Source organism: Pseudomassariella vexata (genome assembly GCF_002105095.1).
Source record: "Pseudomassariella vexata strain CBS 129021 chromosome Unknown BCR38scaffold_5, whole genome shotgun sequence".
Lineage (NCBI taxonomy): Eukaryota > Fungi > Ascomycota > Sordariomycetes > Amphisphaeriales > Pseudomassariaceae > Pseudomassariella > Pseudomassariella vexata.
Genome location: NW_024467960.1, coordinates 1,608,648 through 1,623,628, shown reverse-complemented (window position 1 = coordinate 1,623,628; position 14,981 = coordinate 1,608,648). Strand labels below are relative to the sequence as shown.

The 14,981-nt window shown below is 50.0% G+C and overlaps 3 protein-coding genes and 1 non-coding gene across 4 annotated transcripts; 1 reads left to right on the top strand and 3 right to left on the bottom strand.

The window, feature by feature from the left end:
* Positions 1-625: 625 nt before the first annotated feature.
* On the bottom strand, positions 626-2,614 carry BCR38DRAFT_456845 (Rec8 like protein-domain-containing protein; the record flags this gene model as incomplete). The annotated part of the gene is made up of 2 exons (XM_040861966.1): positions 626-2,296; positions 2,351-2,614. The coding sequence occupies 2 exons, from the start codon at positions 2,612-2,614 to the stop codon at positions 626-628; spliced, it is 1,935 nt and encodes a 644-aa protein (XP_040717204.1).
* A 1,490-nt stretch (positions 2,615-4,104) lies between these two features.
* On the bottom strand, positions 4,105-4,207 carry BCR38DRAFT_t150. Its single transcript has one exon. It is a non-coding gene; the product is annotated as a tRNA-Thr (tRNA).
* Positions 4,208-5,991: 1,784 nt separating this feature from the next.
* Positions 5,992-9,332, top strand: BCR38DRAFT_339210 (calcium-transporting ATPase type 2C member 1; the record flags this gene model as incomplete). The annotated part of the gene is made up of 3 exons (XM_040855686.1): positions 5,992-6,123; positions 6,206-8,744; positions 8,797-9,332. 3 exons carry the CDS (start codon positions 5,992-5,994, stop codon positions 9,330-9,332), a joined length of 3,207 nt encoding a protein of 1,068 aa, XP_040717203.1.
* A 4,653-nt stretch (positions 9,333-13,985) lies between these two features.
* On the bottom strand, positions 13,986-14,779 carry BCR38DRAFT_175634 (ubiquitin-like protein NEDD8). Its single transcript, XM_040853891.1, has 4 exons — positions 14,560-14,779; positions 14,433-14,487; positions 14,235-14,317; positions 13,986-14,130 (listed from the first exon to the last, which is right to left on the bottom strand). Exons 1-4 carry the CDS (start codon positions 14,568-14,570, stop codon positions 14,046-14,048), a joined length of 234 nt encoding a protein of 77 aa, XP_040717202.1. The 5' UTR covers positions 14,571-14,779; the 3' UTR covers positions 13,986-14,045.
* Positions 14,780-14,981: the final 202 nt, after the last annotated feature.

The following is a 14,981-nucleotide window of genomic DNA, read 5'->3' as shown; positions in this document are numbered from 1 at the left end:
TGGGGGTCGAAGTATTCTCTATTACTCTATCCGTCAAAATATATGGTACCAAAGGTGGAATAACGTGGGATAGCCTCATATTATAGTGGAGTCGAAAGACGTAACTTAGGTTCTCCAGTTGGGTTCGCTGTTTATTCCGTCATTGGCTCACTCATCGCGTCTGTTGATTCGCATATGAGAGGACCAAAGTAGTACCTTTATACACTGCATACAGCACTTATAAGCCACAGAAAGGGAGAAGTCAGGAAGCGAAAATGGTAGGGAAACAAGGCCGTCAATAAAACTTGAAGGTGGAACATTTGCTTTCATATTACTGAGTCAGTAACAACGCACCTTTCCCGGTACGGTCTGAACACCTTCCTATTGATCTACAAATCAATCAATGCATCACCACGACAGCCCTTTAAACAACAAGAATCTCCCATCATGATTTTGATGACCAGTATACCCGCAAAAGTGGTATCGCCCTTTCTTCCTAACACCTCAAACGCCATCCGGCCCGGCTGGAGTATGACAACTCGTGGAAATATCGCAACAAGGTGAAGAAGTGGTTTGTACATGAGTCCCCGCATGCGCGCAACTATATCATATGCGCCGCCCTCGCCTAAATTCCTGCCACAGGGCTCTATGCTGCTGCTGCGACAGCTCGCGACGGACCAGCAATGGCTGGCTCAGGTTGCGTTGCGTGCTCGTCTTGATCGGCGATCTCACCACCAGCCTCTCGTTCGGCCCACGCGCCCCAGAGACCGCGCTTGCCGCGGACTCGGATTGGTCCACCGACCGTACCTTCCTTTTGTTCCACTTTGATCGCATCCTTGGTCGCAAGTACTAGGCACTCAAAGAACATCTTGGTGGCATCTGCTTTGGTTGTTCTCGCTTCAGGTAACAAATCTTGAAACACCACAGACGTCTTCTTTCGCTTTTCCTCATTCGTTGCAGCATCGGCACCAAACAGATCTCGCAAAACATGGACTGCATGCTTGGTTCCCAAGGATACAGGGCCACTGTCTGCTGGGTGCACTAGGGGAATCGTGGTTTCATCAAAGGCGGGTAAGGGGCTGCCGTCTCGAGCTTGGTGATCATCATCGTCGTGGAGCATGACCATTCCGTCGTCGGCAGGGATCTCCAGAACGGTACCGTCGGGAGCTATACTCTGTTCCCCAAGACCTCCATCCGCCATGGCTAGAGCGTCGTCGTCCTCACCAAGCTCCAGCCGCGGGGATTTCGACGGGCCTTGCTCCTCTTCGCCTCCCATGTCTGCGATGCCGCTATCTCGCTTGCGCTTCAAGTCGTTCGTCGGCCGAATGGTCTCGATAGAGAGCAAATCTCTCAACTCCGGAGCCCAAGCCTTGCTGCGGCCGTTACCCATAATATTCGAGACGAAGTTGCCACTGTGCTTCAGCTCCAGCAACGCAAGGAAATAAGGATCCCTCGAAATAAACGTTGGTGCTTTGAGAATGTTGGAGCGTTCTTGTTGTTGCTCCTTGATGTGTGCACTGGTGAGCTGGGTCGCGGGGTCAAGACCAAAGACCTTGCGTTTCTTGTTGGACTTCCGCTGAGGCGCGGGTTCCGGCTCTTCGGGTTCGTGTCCAGGCTCGTATATACTCGTATTGTTAACACGAGTCCACTCCTCAACGTCACGCGCCGTGTTCTCATCGATGTCGGAAAGCGGAGACTCGGAGATGCGGGCGCGCTCCGGGATGGTTGCAGGTCCCATTTCGGGCATAACGGACTGATCGTCCAGGTGAAATTGCAAGTCGTTGTCCATTGGGATGTCGCCGTCATCATCCGCAATTCGGATGCCATCGTCGCCGAACTCGACGTTTGCCGAAGGTTCCCGGCCACCCTTGGCCTGCGGTGCAAAATCAATTTCGCTGATCATATCCTCCTCAACAGATCTCGCAGCGGGAGCGTCTCGGCCCATTTCGATGCTCTTGTCCATCGGTGGGCGATCGTCGAGATCTATAGCAAAGTCAAGCTCAAGATCAAGATCATCGCCAGGCCCAAGTGCCAATTCATCATCAATCATAGGGTCGTCCTGCAAGAACTGGCTGTTGTTGAAGTCCTCTTGGAGGTTGATGTCTCGGTTGCTAACGCGGCCCCTCTTGGCGGCCTGAGAGCTGGCAGCAGGAGTCGCGTCAACATCTCCCATCTGCGCAAGCAACCAGTCGGCATTGGGCGGTGGTAGGATGCCCAGATTGTCGGCTGGAGTAATTCGATCGGGAAGCATAAGGGCTTCACGGTTAGGCATGTTTAGATTCTCGGGAATATCATTGTTGCCGGTTGAACGGAAAGCCTGGAGTTTTGTTAGCTAAGCACACACGCAAGCACAGAAGAAATAGACACCCACCATTTTGATCTTGAGCAAGGCTTCATTGCAATCATCAAGCAAGTAGCGGGCCTTGCGGCTGTAGATTCTGACGACACCAAGCAGCAGCTGGCCGCTGAGTCGAAGAGCCATCGGAGCTTGGTTCGGGGTGATAATAGCATCAACACTATCCTGGAGGTTTGACTGTAGAATATGCGTCTTTGAGAGCTTGCGCTCCAAGTTTGCTGACAGCCAGACTCGGGCCAGAGGCCCAGTCTTCTGCAGCAACGTCTCCGAATAGAACATGGCGACGCCGCCGACGACAAGATAGGTCCGAAACAATCAAGTATGCCAGAGAAATGATGTAAAGCGATCACAGAGGTACTAGGGCATGGAAGGCAATATCGAAAGCCTAGGTATACTGCAACGCGTTGGCGGTGAGGGGGGTTTCCGAAGATCGACTGGCTAGGTAAACACAAAGACGCGCTTGAAGCTGTTGGCGCGTGGGAAAGGACTTGTCGGTTTGCACAGGGTCACAAAAAACAAGTCGCGCAATACGTAGAGTCACACTCCAGAGAAGCTATGCCACCAGCAGCAAACGCGACAGCGAAAGCGACGATGGACGGGCAATGAGGATTGCGAAGATGCGACAGCGAGAATGATTATGGGATGTGATGAAATTGGGAGGAGGGGGAAACGGCCAAATCGTCAAGGCTTGCACCTGCCCAGTGGAAACCAGGCGACCCCGTTTCTGCCAATTTCCTGCTTAATTAAATGGCTGGGCTTCAGGTTACGATGGCTAGCTTGATTGATTGGCTGCTGGGACGGCTAAAGTGGACCGAGTGTGACAGCCGCCAAACCGAATGACCAAAATCGCGTGGCTGGGATCTGACTAGCGAAATCTTCTACACAACTCTACGCAACCGTCTCCAACAAGTCCTCTATGAGCTTGGAGCTGACTACCAACATTGCATACTTGAGTAAGCACCTGCCTACCTACCTAGAATCTATACATATTCAAGATACCAGCAAACTTAGCTATGCTCTGTGAACGAACGCAACCTAATAGCCAACATTATTCACAGGTGCATTAGTTGTTATTGATCACGTTAAATACCTGTAGCGACTTGGAATGGAATGTGTCGTTTGAACGACACTCTTTATCAATTTTCAGGATTGCCAGATATTCATATACACATTATATATATATATATATATATATATTAAATACGCCGTTAACCCTCGGTACCTCTACAAGTACTCCCTTAAGGGGCTATAGATGATATAGCGGGCCCTTAAGCCGCGTCGGGCGGTTATACAGGTAAACTTGTAGCCAAACGACTACTAAACCTCCTGTCCCTCCCTAAGTCTGTGCTACAACCCCTGCCTGAACTACCGATAAGTGTGGTAATGTGGCACTTAAATTCGTCCCCAGGGGTGGGATGCTGCTAATATGCAGAAGATGCTCGACTATTTTTTGTCGCGACAAGTCGTAGTATCTGCTAATTGGGGTTCTCGTCGAGCGTATACATCTCAACCATACGCTCAAGTGGATAGACCGTAACGTGGTCTAGACGCTCGCAAGAATCGCGGCGAGAGGGGGTCCGATAAGGGGTCGGATTAACGATTCGAATTCTGGACCGGCTGTCGAGTTATATTCCGCCGACGTGGTGCTTGACGGTCGACTGGCTAGGATGCTCGTAATCTTAAACTGCACCAATCTCCCTATTATCGCTAGGTAGGCGAAGTCAACAAGGTGGGCGGCGCGCCGTAAGGGTTGACTAAACCCCCTTGTGTGTCAGCTGCGGGATTCGAACCCGCGACTCGTCACCGACCCAAGTGGGCGAGGCTCAAATCGGGACTTATCTACCAGCGAAGTGACCAACTACACCAGCCGACATATATATATATATATACACTATGGAGAAGGAGGCCCGGGGCTCCGAGTGGATGAGTGAGGAAAAGGAGGTCCCGGCTGCCCTCCTCGACCACTGGAGGAAGAGATGGCTCACCGGAGCAGAGCATCACGATCGCCAGCGACGCGCTATCGCTGAGGAACCGGAGGGCCCTTCGATGCAGATACCGAAAGGGGGCAAGTATTTCGGCCTGAACCGACTGGAGGCGTCTACGCTGTGCCAGATCAGGACGGAAAAAATAGGACTAGCAGCCTTCTTATTCAAGACAGGGGCTTTTGGCGTGTACTCGCCGCTATGCCGCTGTGGCGATGCCCCTGAGACGGCAGAGCACGTAATCCTCTTTTGCGGGCTGTTGGAAGGACCGAGGGAACGATTACGGGCCGCCATCGCACCACGGCCACTATACTCTCGCAGAGACCTCGCAACGGCAACAGGAGAACCAGTAGTTAGTGGGACTATTGTAAGATGGCTGCTAGGGACGGGTCGGACAGCTTCAAGGCCCAGATAGCATCGATCTTCTCAGGGGGGACTTTGTTGGTAGGTTGAGAACCAACGTAGTATGGTAGTGAACGCAACGCAGTCGCCAATAGGGCGAACCGACGACGCAGCGTATGTATTTAGTCCAGCCATTAGGGCACGGTTTGACATACGGGAGTACTAGTAGAGGTACCGGGGGCTTCGAGCCTACGGCGTATTTAATAATAATAATAATATATATATATGCTGGGTTTGTACAGCCCCTCCCCCCAGGCTAAAGGCTGTTAGCGCGGCGCCAGGCATCGACTTTGTTCCGGTAGATTTTAGTGCAGCAATTGCCCCAGACAAGAATTGATATGATTAACAGTAACGTTCCTGTAGACAACTGCGCACAGGATACTGATAAACGTATCTGGATGCCTGGTGCCACGCTAATAACCTTTATCCTGGTGGTTTGTATACACGTGAGCTCGACTGAGTTACAGGCTTCGAGATCCATTGGAGCTCGCAACTATTGGAGAACTTCAAAGTTTCTATATCTTCCAGTTATTGAAGCTACGGTTACTTGATAAGGAATGAATGAACATTCCTCTATCCGTCTATCGATCATGCCGATCAAGTGCATCTGGGGTTGCTTGGCTGCTAAGGATAGACAATGATATGAGTTCGACTCAAGACCCTTTCCTTCTGGTGTAAGCGGTGGTTTACTCTAAAGTCGCCATCAACGGTGTGGTTCATTTTTGAGGGCTATCGTTTTCTCCAGACTGGATCTGTTGGTTCTCGTGAACATATGGGAGTAAATGATGTATTCATCACCAAGCTTCAGGATCTACCAGATAAAATGTTGGATAACCGGGTGACTTTGGTTTACACCCCGATCTAGAATTCTCTTCTGCGCATGTCAGGGGTTTAATGCTGGTCGGAGCCGCACCTGTGTCGTCGCGCCTTAGCGTCATAATTGTCCGTGCTTTCTCCAGCTACATGATCTCAAGAAAGACTCCAGACACGTCTCCTGCTACCGGCCAAAAAAAGAAGTTACAAACCCCAACAATTGCGCTGCAATTCATACCAACCCAACGACACCGAAGAGTCTGAATCAAATAATAATGCATGCACCGACCCATTAATAGCTGATTTGCTACTCCCCATAGCGTTTACGGTGTTTCCTTCCTCTGTCCAACTTCCATGCATGTTGTCTTGACACGCTCATGAAGCATCGCAATCCTACGAAACGTTCTACCACTGTCAGAGATGCCGAACTGGCCCTGGCAGAATCGCGAGGGCGGCGGGATGCCCCTTCTGCCCGTTTCCATACCAAGCATCACCGGGATAGACCGCGATTACGATTATGAGGGTAGGGAGCCGGGCAGATCTCGTACGAGGACGACGAGCCATGCTCGGACTACCTCAGCCCAGTCTCGGGTGAGTACAATCCTGAAGATGTGAACTATACGTCGAGATCGTTGATTCTTGATCTTGAAAACTAATACACATGGTGGTTTAGGGCGTGGCTGACCAGTATTCCTTCATGACACCGACCGAAGCGGCATCGCGGCTGCAAACGTCCCTTACCTACGGCTTGACACCAGTCGAAGCCCTCTCGCGGTTACGAGACTTCGGCCCGAACGAGATCCCCCACGAGCCACCAGAACCCTTATGGCTGCGATTTATCAAGCAATTCCAAGAACCTTTGATCATCCTCCTGTTGGTGTCATCAGTCGCATCCATTGTAGTTGGAAACATGGACGACGCTGTGAGCATCACTGTGGCCGTCACCATCGTTGTGACGGTTGGATTTGTGCAAGAATATCGATCGGAAAAATCAATAGAGGCGCTGAACCATCTGGTTCCTAATCATGCGCATCTAGTGAGGGCGCAATCCACAAAGCCAGTTGCGAGTTCGAAGAACGCGACCTGGCCACCCGTCAATGGTGACCAAAACGAAAGGGACTCTTCAGCGGGGTCTGAGACACCGGGCGAGGAGATGATGGAAGCAACGTCGTCCAAAGTTATGGCAGCGCAACTCGTTCCGGGGGATTTAGTTATGTTTACCACGGGCGACCGCATACCAGCCGACATTCGTGTTACCAAAGCGTCCGACCTTACCATCGATGAATCCAATCTGACAGGAGAAAATGAGCCTGTCAGAATAACAGCAGCATCACGGTTCAGGAACATACATTCTCCTGCAATTGCAGACTCCGGGGCCTTGCGTCAATCGAGCCCTTCGATCCTGTCTCCTATAACGTTTAATGGTGCGCCGAAAGAAGACTCGGGGAAGCACGAAGGGAACAACATTGCCTACATGGGCACATTGGTCAAGTCTGGGCATGGCCAAGGGGTCGTATTTGCCACTGGTGGTGACACGCATTTTGGAACCATCGCTGCAAGTGTCTCCGGTACGGAAAGCCCACGTTCGCCATTGCAAGTCTCCATGGATGAACTGGGATCGCAACTTAGCAAGATATCCTTTGTCATCATTGGCCTCATCTCAGTTGTCGGATGGCTGCAAGGAAAGAAGATCCTCGAAATTTTCACCATATCCATCTCCTTAGCTGTGGCTGCGATCCCCGAAGGTTTGCCGATCATCGTGACCGTCACTTTGGCTCTTGGCGTGCACAGAATGGCCAAATACAACGCCATTGTTCGCAAGATGCCGAGTGTAGAGACTCTGGGCTCGGTCAACGTCGTCTGTTCTGATAAGACGGGGACTCTTACAATGAACCATATGTCAACGGTAAAGATGTGGTATTTTGGTACCAAAGGGGCTATCAATGTGGAGTCGGATGACGAGTTGACTGAAAGGACTCCGGATGTTGCGGCGCTGAGGATACTTCGCATAGGCAACATAGCCAACTATGCGCGGTTGTCTCACCATGCCTCCGGGGCTGCTCGAACAGTTCTATCAGATAACCAAAACCAAGACTTCACTACTCACACGAGATGGGTTGGACAGCCTACAGACGTAGCCATGCTTGATCTTTTGGACAGGTTCAAGGAGCACGATGTAAGAGACTCGATCGGTCCACGCACAGCGGAAACTCCTTTCAGTTCGGAGAGAAAATGGATGGGTGTCGCCATTGGCGCTGACGCCAGGAACAGCGACAAGGAATATGCTTATATGAAAGGAGCAATCGACAAGATATTGGATGCCTGCGATACATATCTCACCTCGGATGGGCGAGAAATCGTCATGGATGCTAGCCGGCGGCAAGAGGCTTTGGATGCTGCCGAGCAAATGGCCGAAAAGGGACTTCGAGTCCTTGCATTTGCAAGCGGGCCCGTGGCGAAATACACTCGAACCAGAACTGGCTTGGGTTCGACGCCCAGAAGCAATACGCCTGCTAGTAACGATAGGAGCGAAAGCCCCGCCGTGCCCAACAACGAAGAACTGTATAAGGGTCTGACCTTTGCAGGCCTCGTTGGCATGAGCGATCCTCCGAGGCCTGGCGTGGCTCGTTCCATAAGAAAACTGATGCGCGGCGGCGTCAAGGTCATCATGATTACAGGAGACTCGGAAACCACTGCCGTGGCGATTGGTAGGCAGCTAGGAATGCAGATCTCTACTCCACGAGAGTCTTCGCCGCATCAAGTAGCCGTAAGACCGGTCCTCAAGGGGGATGATGTTGACGAGATGAGGGAGAATGAACTCGCCGCTGCTATGCAGACTACGACGATTTTTGCGCGCACAAATCCTGATCACAAGCTGAAGATTATTCGAGCGCTCCAATCCCGAGGCGACATTGTGGCCATGACCGGCGATGGCGTCAATGACGCTCCCGCACTCAAGAGAGCAGACATTGGCATATCTATGGGTATGCATGGCACCGATGTAGCCAAGGAGGCATCGGACATGATCTTGACCGACGACGACTTCTCCACCATTCTACACGCCATCGAACAAGGCAAAGGCATCTTCAGTAACATCCAGAACTTCATTACATTCCAGCTCAGCACTAGTGTTGCGAGTTTGACACTTGTCTTCATCTGCACCTGCTTGGGGTTCAAAACGCCCCTCAATGCCATGCAGATTCTCTGGATCAGTAAGTCATATCTGCTCAGTTTAATACGAAGTTTTCTTGCTAATTTTTTTAGACATCATCATGGATGGCCCTCCTGCTCAATCACTTGGTGTAGAGAAAGTCGACAAAGATGTCATGTCCCGCCCGCCTCGCTCGCGAACAGAGCCAGTGCTGTCCCGCAGCCTGCTGCTCCGCGTCATCCAGCAAGCGACTATCATCATGACTGGAACAATGGCGGTGTACAGCCATGAAATGCACGCAGACGGCGTAGTGACACGTCGCGATACCACCATGACGTTTACTTGTTTCGTTCTGTTCGACATGTTCAACGCGTTATCCTGCCGTTCCGAGAGCAAGTCGGTTCTCAGGGGCGAGGTCGGGCTGTTTTCGAACACATTGTTCAACTGGGCGGTATCTTTAAGCATGGCTGGCCAATTATTAGTCATTTACTTCCCGTGGCTGCAAGAAGTATTCCAGACGGAGGCTTTGGCATTCTGGGATCTCGTACGACTGCTAGTTCTCTGCAGCTCGGTGTTCTGGGCTGATGAGCTAAGGAAATGGTATAAATACGGCAGGAAAAGGCTTGGCGGATACAGCCAGGCCGTTTAGGACTTCAGATAGAGAGACTATGGAGTCAACGAATGGCACGCCTTGGTATATAAACGCTGTAGCATTGTACAAGACAGACCTAGCTATTGGGTTACATTAAGGGGCGTCCGGGATAGCACATGCGAATGGATGAACGCAAGAGGCCATATGTTAATGAAAGAGATGATATTACTTGTCCAATTTTCCGCTCATGGAACATGCTTGTTTGCCACATAAACATGTAGGGGGCGACGTTCGTCGCTGTCTTCTCTAGTTCACAGCCGTGGACAGCCTTACTTTACCCTTTTGAGTCATCCTCATCTACATCATTAACGACTCTCCAGCCTTGTCCAAGGCAATGCGCAACTCAGACGTCTCCTCTGGTGTACCAAGCCTCGTCAAATGGTTCCCTTGCCATGAGGAGTTGTCGTTCTCCTGTCAGAATCCGTACCAACACTCGACGCCGACGACGCACCATCCTCGCCGTCCGTCTCGTTCCACATGATATCCTCCGTAACCAGCACCCTTAGCCTGCTCACGACCCCTTCCGACTCTCAAGCATCTCCTTCTTCTTCTTCTCCCCCTTATTCCCCTGCTTCGCCAAAGAGTGTGCTGCAACCCATCCCTTCATCCTGTCCCTCATCGGCGCACCAAACGCCAGAATATGCGGGGACGCCCATCCAAACAAACAAGTCCGCTTCTCGAATAAGATGGCACATCCGGTGTAGAGGACCAGCTCGACGCGCGATTTCAGGTCCGACTGCGCATCGGTGACGGTGAGACGCCCGTTGGTGGCCATGAGGGTGATGCCGATGAAGAGGATGGTGAGCGAGCGTTACGTGCAGGCTGAGAAGCGGGGCGAGACGGGGACCAGGGTCGTGGTCAGTATTAAGGTAGAGAGGAGAGTGAGGGGGTTGACGAGGTGGATTATCAGGAGGTTCGTAGCGGTGTCCAGGTCAGTCCAGGGCATGGTGCGGAGGGGAAACGATTCGTAGTATGAGGTGTGAAATTGCTGGAGCAAGCTCATGGTTGAGGTATTTTGTAAACTGATGTTGGTTTGCTTGTTCTTGGAGGTTATGTGAATAGTCGTGGTATACATATTTTATTGACGCGCGTTTGTGTTGTGAGGGTCCTTCCTGTCATATAGATATACTGAAGTGACATTTATATCTCTATGGCTTTCATTAGTGACATTAAGTGAATCGAATGTATCATTTATAAGTAAACCTCTTCGTCGCTTAATACTGAAACTAGGTTTGGGAAGTCTCTGGTTCTCATTCTACGAAATAGAGTAGTTTGACTACCTTGACTCTATGACAGCGCCAAACAAAATAAATCGGTGCTGCCGGTCCGTCTTCCTGATATGATGATTGCATAGCACCTATGATTTACTCGAGGTCTGTGGCTTCCGTAGTATGGTAGTTGCCATGTGCAGCGTGCAAACCTGACACTTTGGGAGCACAGCAGTATATTCGGCAATGGAATTGGTGGAAAGCAGGATTGCAACTTGAATAGTGGCACGGCTTAGATGAAGGATGTGACTCCTGTTGTATTGCAATAAGTGGGATACTGAGATCCATCGAAGTATATGTGACTCGTTACGCCGAATGTTTCATGGCCAAGCCAGATATCGGCGTGGTCAACGCCTCTATGATTTCCTTTTTGCTTTTTCCCTGTCCAGGTCTTTGAAATGAGGCAAAATGTGAAAATATTATAGTAGTCAGTGGGTTCTTGGAAAAAAGGATACCAGTCGTAACGGGGGATGGGAATTCTTGTCGAGCGTGAGTTCGACATGAGCTTGCTTGTGGTAAACTATTGTTTATTTCAGGCTGGGACACGAGAGTTGACAGCATTCTGAAATCTCCACCTGCACCTGCGACGGGCCTTGATAAGCTAGTGTAGTAATAGTAATGGTATACCGTACTAGTTATTCAAAGTCATCAAGAAACTTGTCTGGTCTTTTTCTGAAAGCAGTCATGGCCTGTCCTAGAAGCAACACGCAGAACAATATAAGAATAGTACCTCAGTGTACACGGTCAGGATACTCGAAAGGATTGTGTAGCTAATAATTAATCCTGGCCAAGCTCAATAGCATTTTATCCAGCTAAATCTGTGATCAGATGCAATTCCGTTACTGCGCTAGAATAGAAAAACAACAAGTATATAGCAACTTAATATTGCACAGATTCGAAATACACTTGCCATGAGCACTAGCTAGTGTCTTAATGAGTCTGTATTACTGATGCACTGTTCGAAGATGTAAGAAAGGGGCCCTTTCGCCATGTTTCGGAACCTAGCGCTCCTCACCAACAACCACCAGAAGCAAAGACAAAAACACAAGTAAGATGCCCTGCCAGAGGCATCGTTGGTACATCTTCTCTGCTACAAGCCGGACCGTTTCCAGCGTATTTCTCTGTGATTACCAGTTCCTTCTCGTGTGTCTTGCCAAGGGTCTGGGTCGTGTCTGAGACTCGCGAGTGGCAAGCAGGCTCGATTCGGAGCCTTACTACCATTATGCCAAATTATCATTACCGTTGCTAAAACAAGAATGGACTTGAATAAAGTTATGAGGTTTGGTCATGGCAGGATGAGTCGACATTGGAGTTGGTGAGTTGGTTGGGAATGCTGAACTCGAATACGTGAAGTGGTCATCGGTTTGATAGAGGTGGTTAGATGGGTATTAAAATTTGGGTGCTCGAGGATATGGGGTCTATAGACAGAGCTCTTGCTTTGAAAGACATGGTTGGCTGAAAACAAGATATATTTCAGGTTGCATTTACAGCATATGTATACCCGGGATGATGGGGAGCGAAGTTCTTCTTTCCCCTATTTCCGCCGCCTGCTCAGGAGCCGCCAGAAGATGTATCTCTGTCTTGCATCATTTATGACCCCCGAGAAGCCACGGGCTTTCAGGAAGTGCCTAGTAGAAATACCAGCTCATGATTGTTAATGCTGCGCACAACGGCTTATGGACAGGTTGGAGCTAACACAGCAACACCATATTTTGATGTCGAAAAAGGGCCAAGAATCAGCTTACTGGTCACTAGCTGTTCCACCAAACTTAAAACCTTTCGAGTTTATGAGGAATTAAGCTAGTATATGCATCGAGCAGACGCGAAAGGGTCTAATTGTGAGTGGTGCCAGCCCGTTCGAGGCCCACGACTTAGTTTAAACTGGGCCGAAGAAGTCAGAAGACAGAAGACACACGCATGTGGCAATCTTGATCAAGCGGAGGATAAGTTTCGTTGCAGATCAAGAACATGGCATGCAACGTGAGGGACATGTTTTCCCATGTCGGGTTGTAGGAGAAAACTGTGTCTTGCCCAGACTACAGCTTAGCATATACGAGCATGCCATGGCGAGAGAAAGTATGTATTTAAGAGCACCTGGGGCGGGGGTGAGGGTTTACATGAAGTATTAATGGAATAATTCTGAGGGAGCCCTGTCTCCTTTCTGTTTGCGTCTTTAATCATACATCATTCTAGTGATCTACGTAGGCCGTGGACTCGGCGGTAGTTCCACACAAGCCAGGCCATGACTTGCTCACTGTCCCAACAGAATGCTACTTCTCGCATGAAAAGCAGACTGACTGAAGCGGTTAGTTTAATTAAGTATATACCATTAGAAAGGAGACGCCGACTTATAATTAAATTGATTTACCAAATTTTTGTGTTTCCCTACAAGTATAATCAACCCGAATATATTAGCAGAATGCTATGCCAATATTTAATCTTATGAGCATGAAGGTTTTCGATGCATGTAATAACGTCTTAGCCGGAAGTGAATGGCAATATGAATGAATACGAGAAGAGGCAGTAAAGCAATGTTCGAGGGCTCTTCATGGCATCTTACATGTGAGAAATGGAATAGTGCAAGACAGCAAGACTACAGTTTTAATAGCTAGCCACCCATGTCAGGCTACACCGAGACAAGGGCCAACTCAGCACCAAAATACTAGAAACGCTCTGCTCACAGCTGCCTCATCCTAAGCACTGTCTTCGTCGGCAGGGTTATCGACACAATAAGCAGCTCAAACAAGTGGCAGCCGGGCACTTGATCCGAAGATATTGTTCACTCTTTAACGGTACAAGTCTTCTGAACGTATATCCTGAGTTGAGTGTAGAAGACAGCATATTTGTAACATAGCACGTAAAAGGAAAGCAGGGGAAGCCAAGGGCGAGCCGATGATCACCATGTGTGCGTTTACAGTTGTGCATACAGCCCTATACAAGTCATAGCTCGAAGCAACTGGTAAACGAAGACATAGTAAACGTATATGGCTGTGTGAATACAGGGATTCGTTCTTGAGAAGTCTGTTGTTCGGCGCATGTAAGTCAACCCTGACAAAAACTCAGCTATGTAGGGGAGGCTGTACGTGCAGCACAAGTCCCCCCCTCTCTATGTCCAAAGCACCCTATGGTGCAAGATCCGGTCATGCTTGTGACGAATATCATTCCTGCCAGCTCTGTTTTGCATTCCCTATCATATCCCATCGTGTGCGAAGTATATTGCCATGCACACTCCATAAGGCTGCCCAGATCACAAGCTAGCCTTCGCTCTATGTCTCGAGAGGTTTCTATTGTTGTTGAGGCGCATGTCGAGAACCAAACCTAGTCATAGCCACCACAATTCAGGAGCTGCGTTGCATCGAGAGAGAGGAAGAGAGAGAGGGACGGGCGCCGTGAACTCCCATCGCCAATGACGGTACACAGAGACCGCAGAAGTGCCAGCCACCTAGCATCCTCCCCGCAAAGCCAGAACCAGATGTAGCGTTGCACCACCCTCGAGTTGGTACTCGCTTGCCGTCTTGTCATCAACCCTGTGTACAAATCCCCGTTAGCACAACAACACAGTTCCTTTGCGCTCCTGCGGGGCAACAACCGAGCAGGGGCCCGACTCGGCTCGTGGGAGGGTTGCACCAACATTTGCTTGCCGCCGTAGATCAGGCGTTGTTGCACGGGCGGGATGCCCTCCTTCTCCTCAACCTTCTCCTTGATCTGCGATACCTACATTCCCCGAGATTTGTTAGCTATGCCAGCCCATGATTTCTCACTTCGGTAACGCCATTGGGTTGTTCGTGGACTCGAGAGGAACCGCTGGAAGATGGCTAGAGGGTCGCACCTTGTAGTCGCTCTCGATATCAAGCTCGATCTCCTTGCCCGTGAGGGTTCTTACTCTGTTTGCGCACAAACGCGCTCGTCAGCTGGTTGGTCTTGATCGATGGTGGGATAGTGAGGGCCCGACTTACTTAATGAGCATGGTGTCGGTTGTGAGGAAACTTGCGAGAAGATGGGTGCTGGGAGTATGAATTTTTGAAGAGTATAGAAATCGGCGACCAACAGCCTCGCGCGAAGTTTTGTAAGCTGTTACGAACTAGTTGTTGGCTCAGGATGCTCTCGAGATGGTGGCGCGTAAGGCAGCTGTGGAGAGTTCCGAGGTTGATTGATGGTGGGGTCAAATGGTGGTGCTGTAGTGGAACTAAGACCAACACCGCGAGCGGCGTTTTGGCACCATACAGCTGCAGTTGTTCATACAACTTGGAAGTCAACTACGGCAAGAGCCTAAGGCACCAAATCATCGTTGAGCACTGGCAGGAAGTTGACAAAACTCGGATTTTTATACGCCTTGATGGTAAGATGGTAGATATTTTTTCCCCATGTCGGAGAAGAA

Excerpts from the sequence above, each read along its gene's own strand:
- BCR38DRAFT_175634 (XM_040853891.1), bottom strand. Across the intron at positions 14,318-14,432 it reads ATATCGAGAGCGACTACAAG|GTATCGCAGATCAAGGAGAA; the intron begins GTGCGACCCTCT and ends CGGGGAATGTAG. Across the intron at positions 14,131-14,234 it reads ATCTACGGCGGCAAGCAAAT|GGTTGATGACAAGACGGCAA; the intron begins GTTGGTGCAACC and ends ATTTGTACACAG.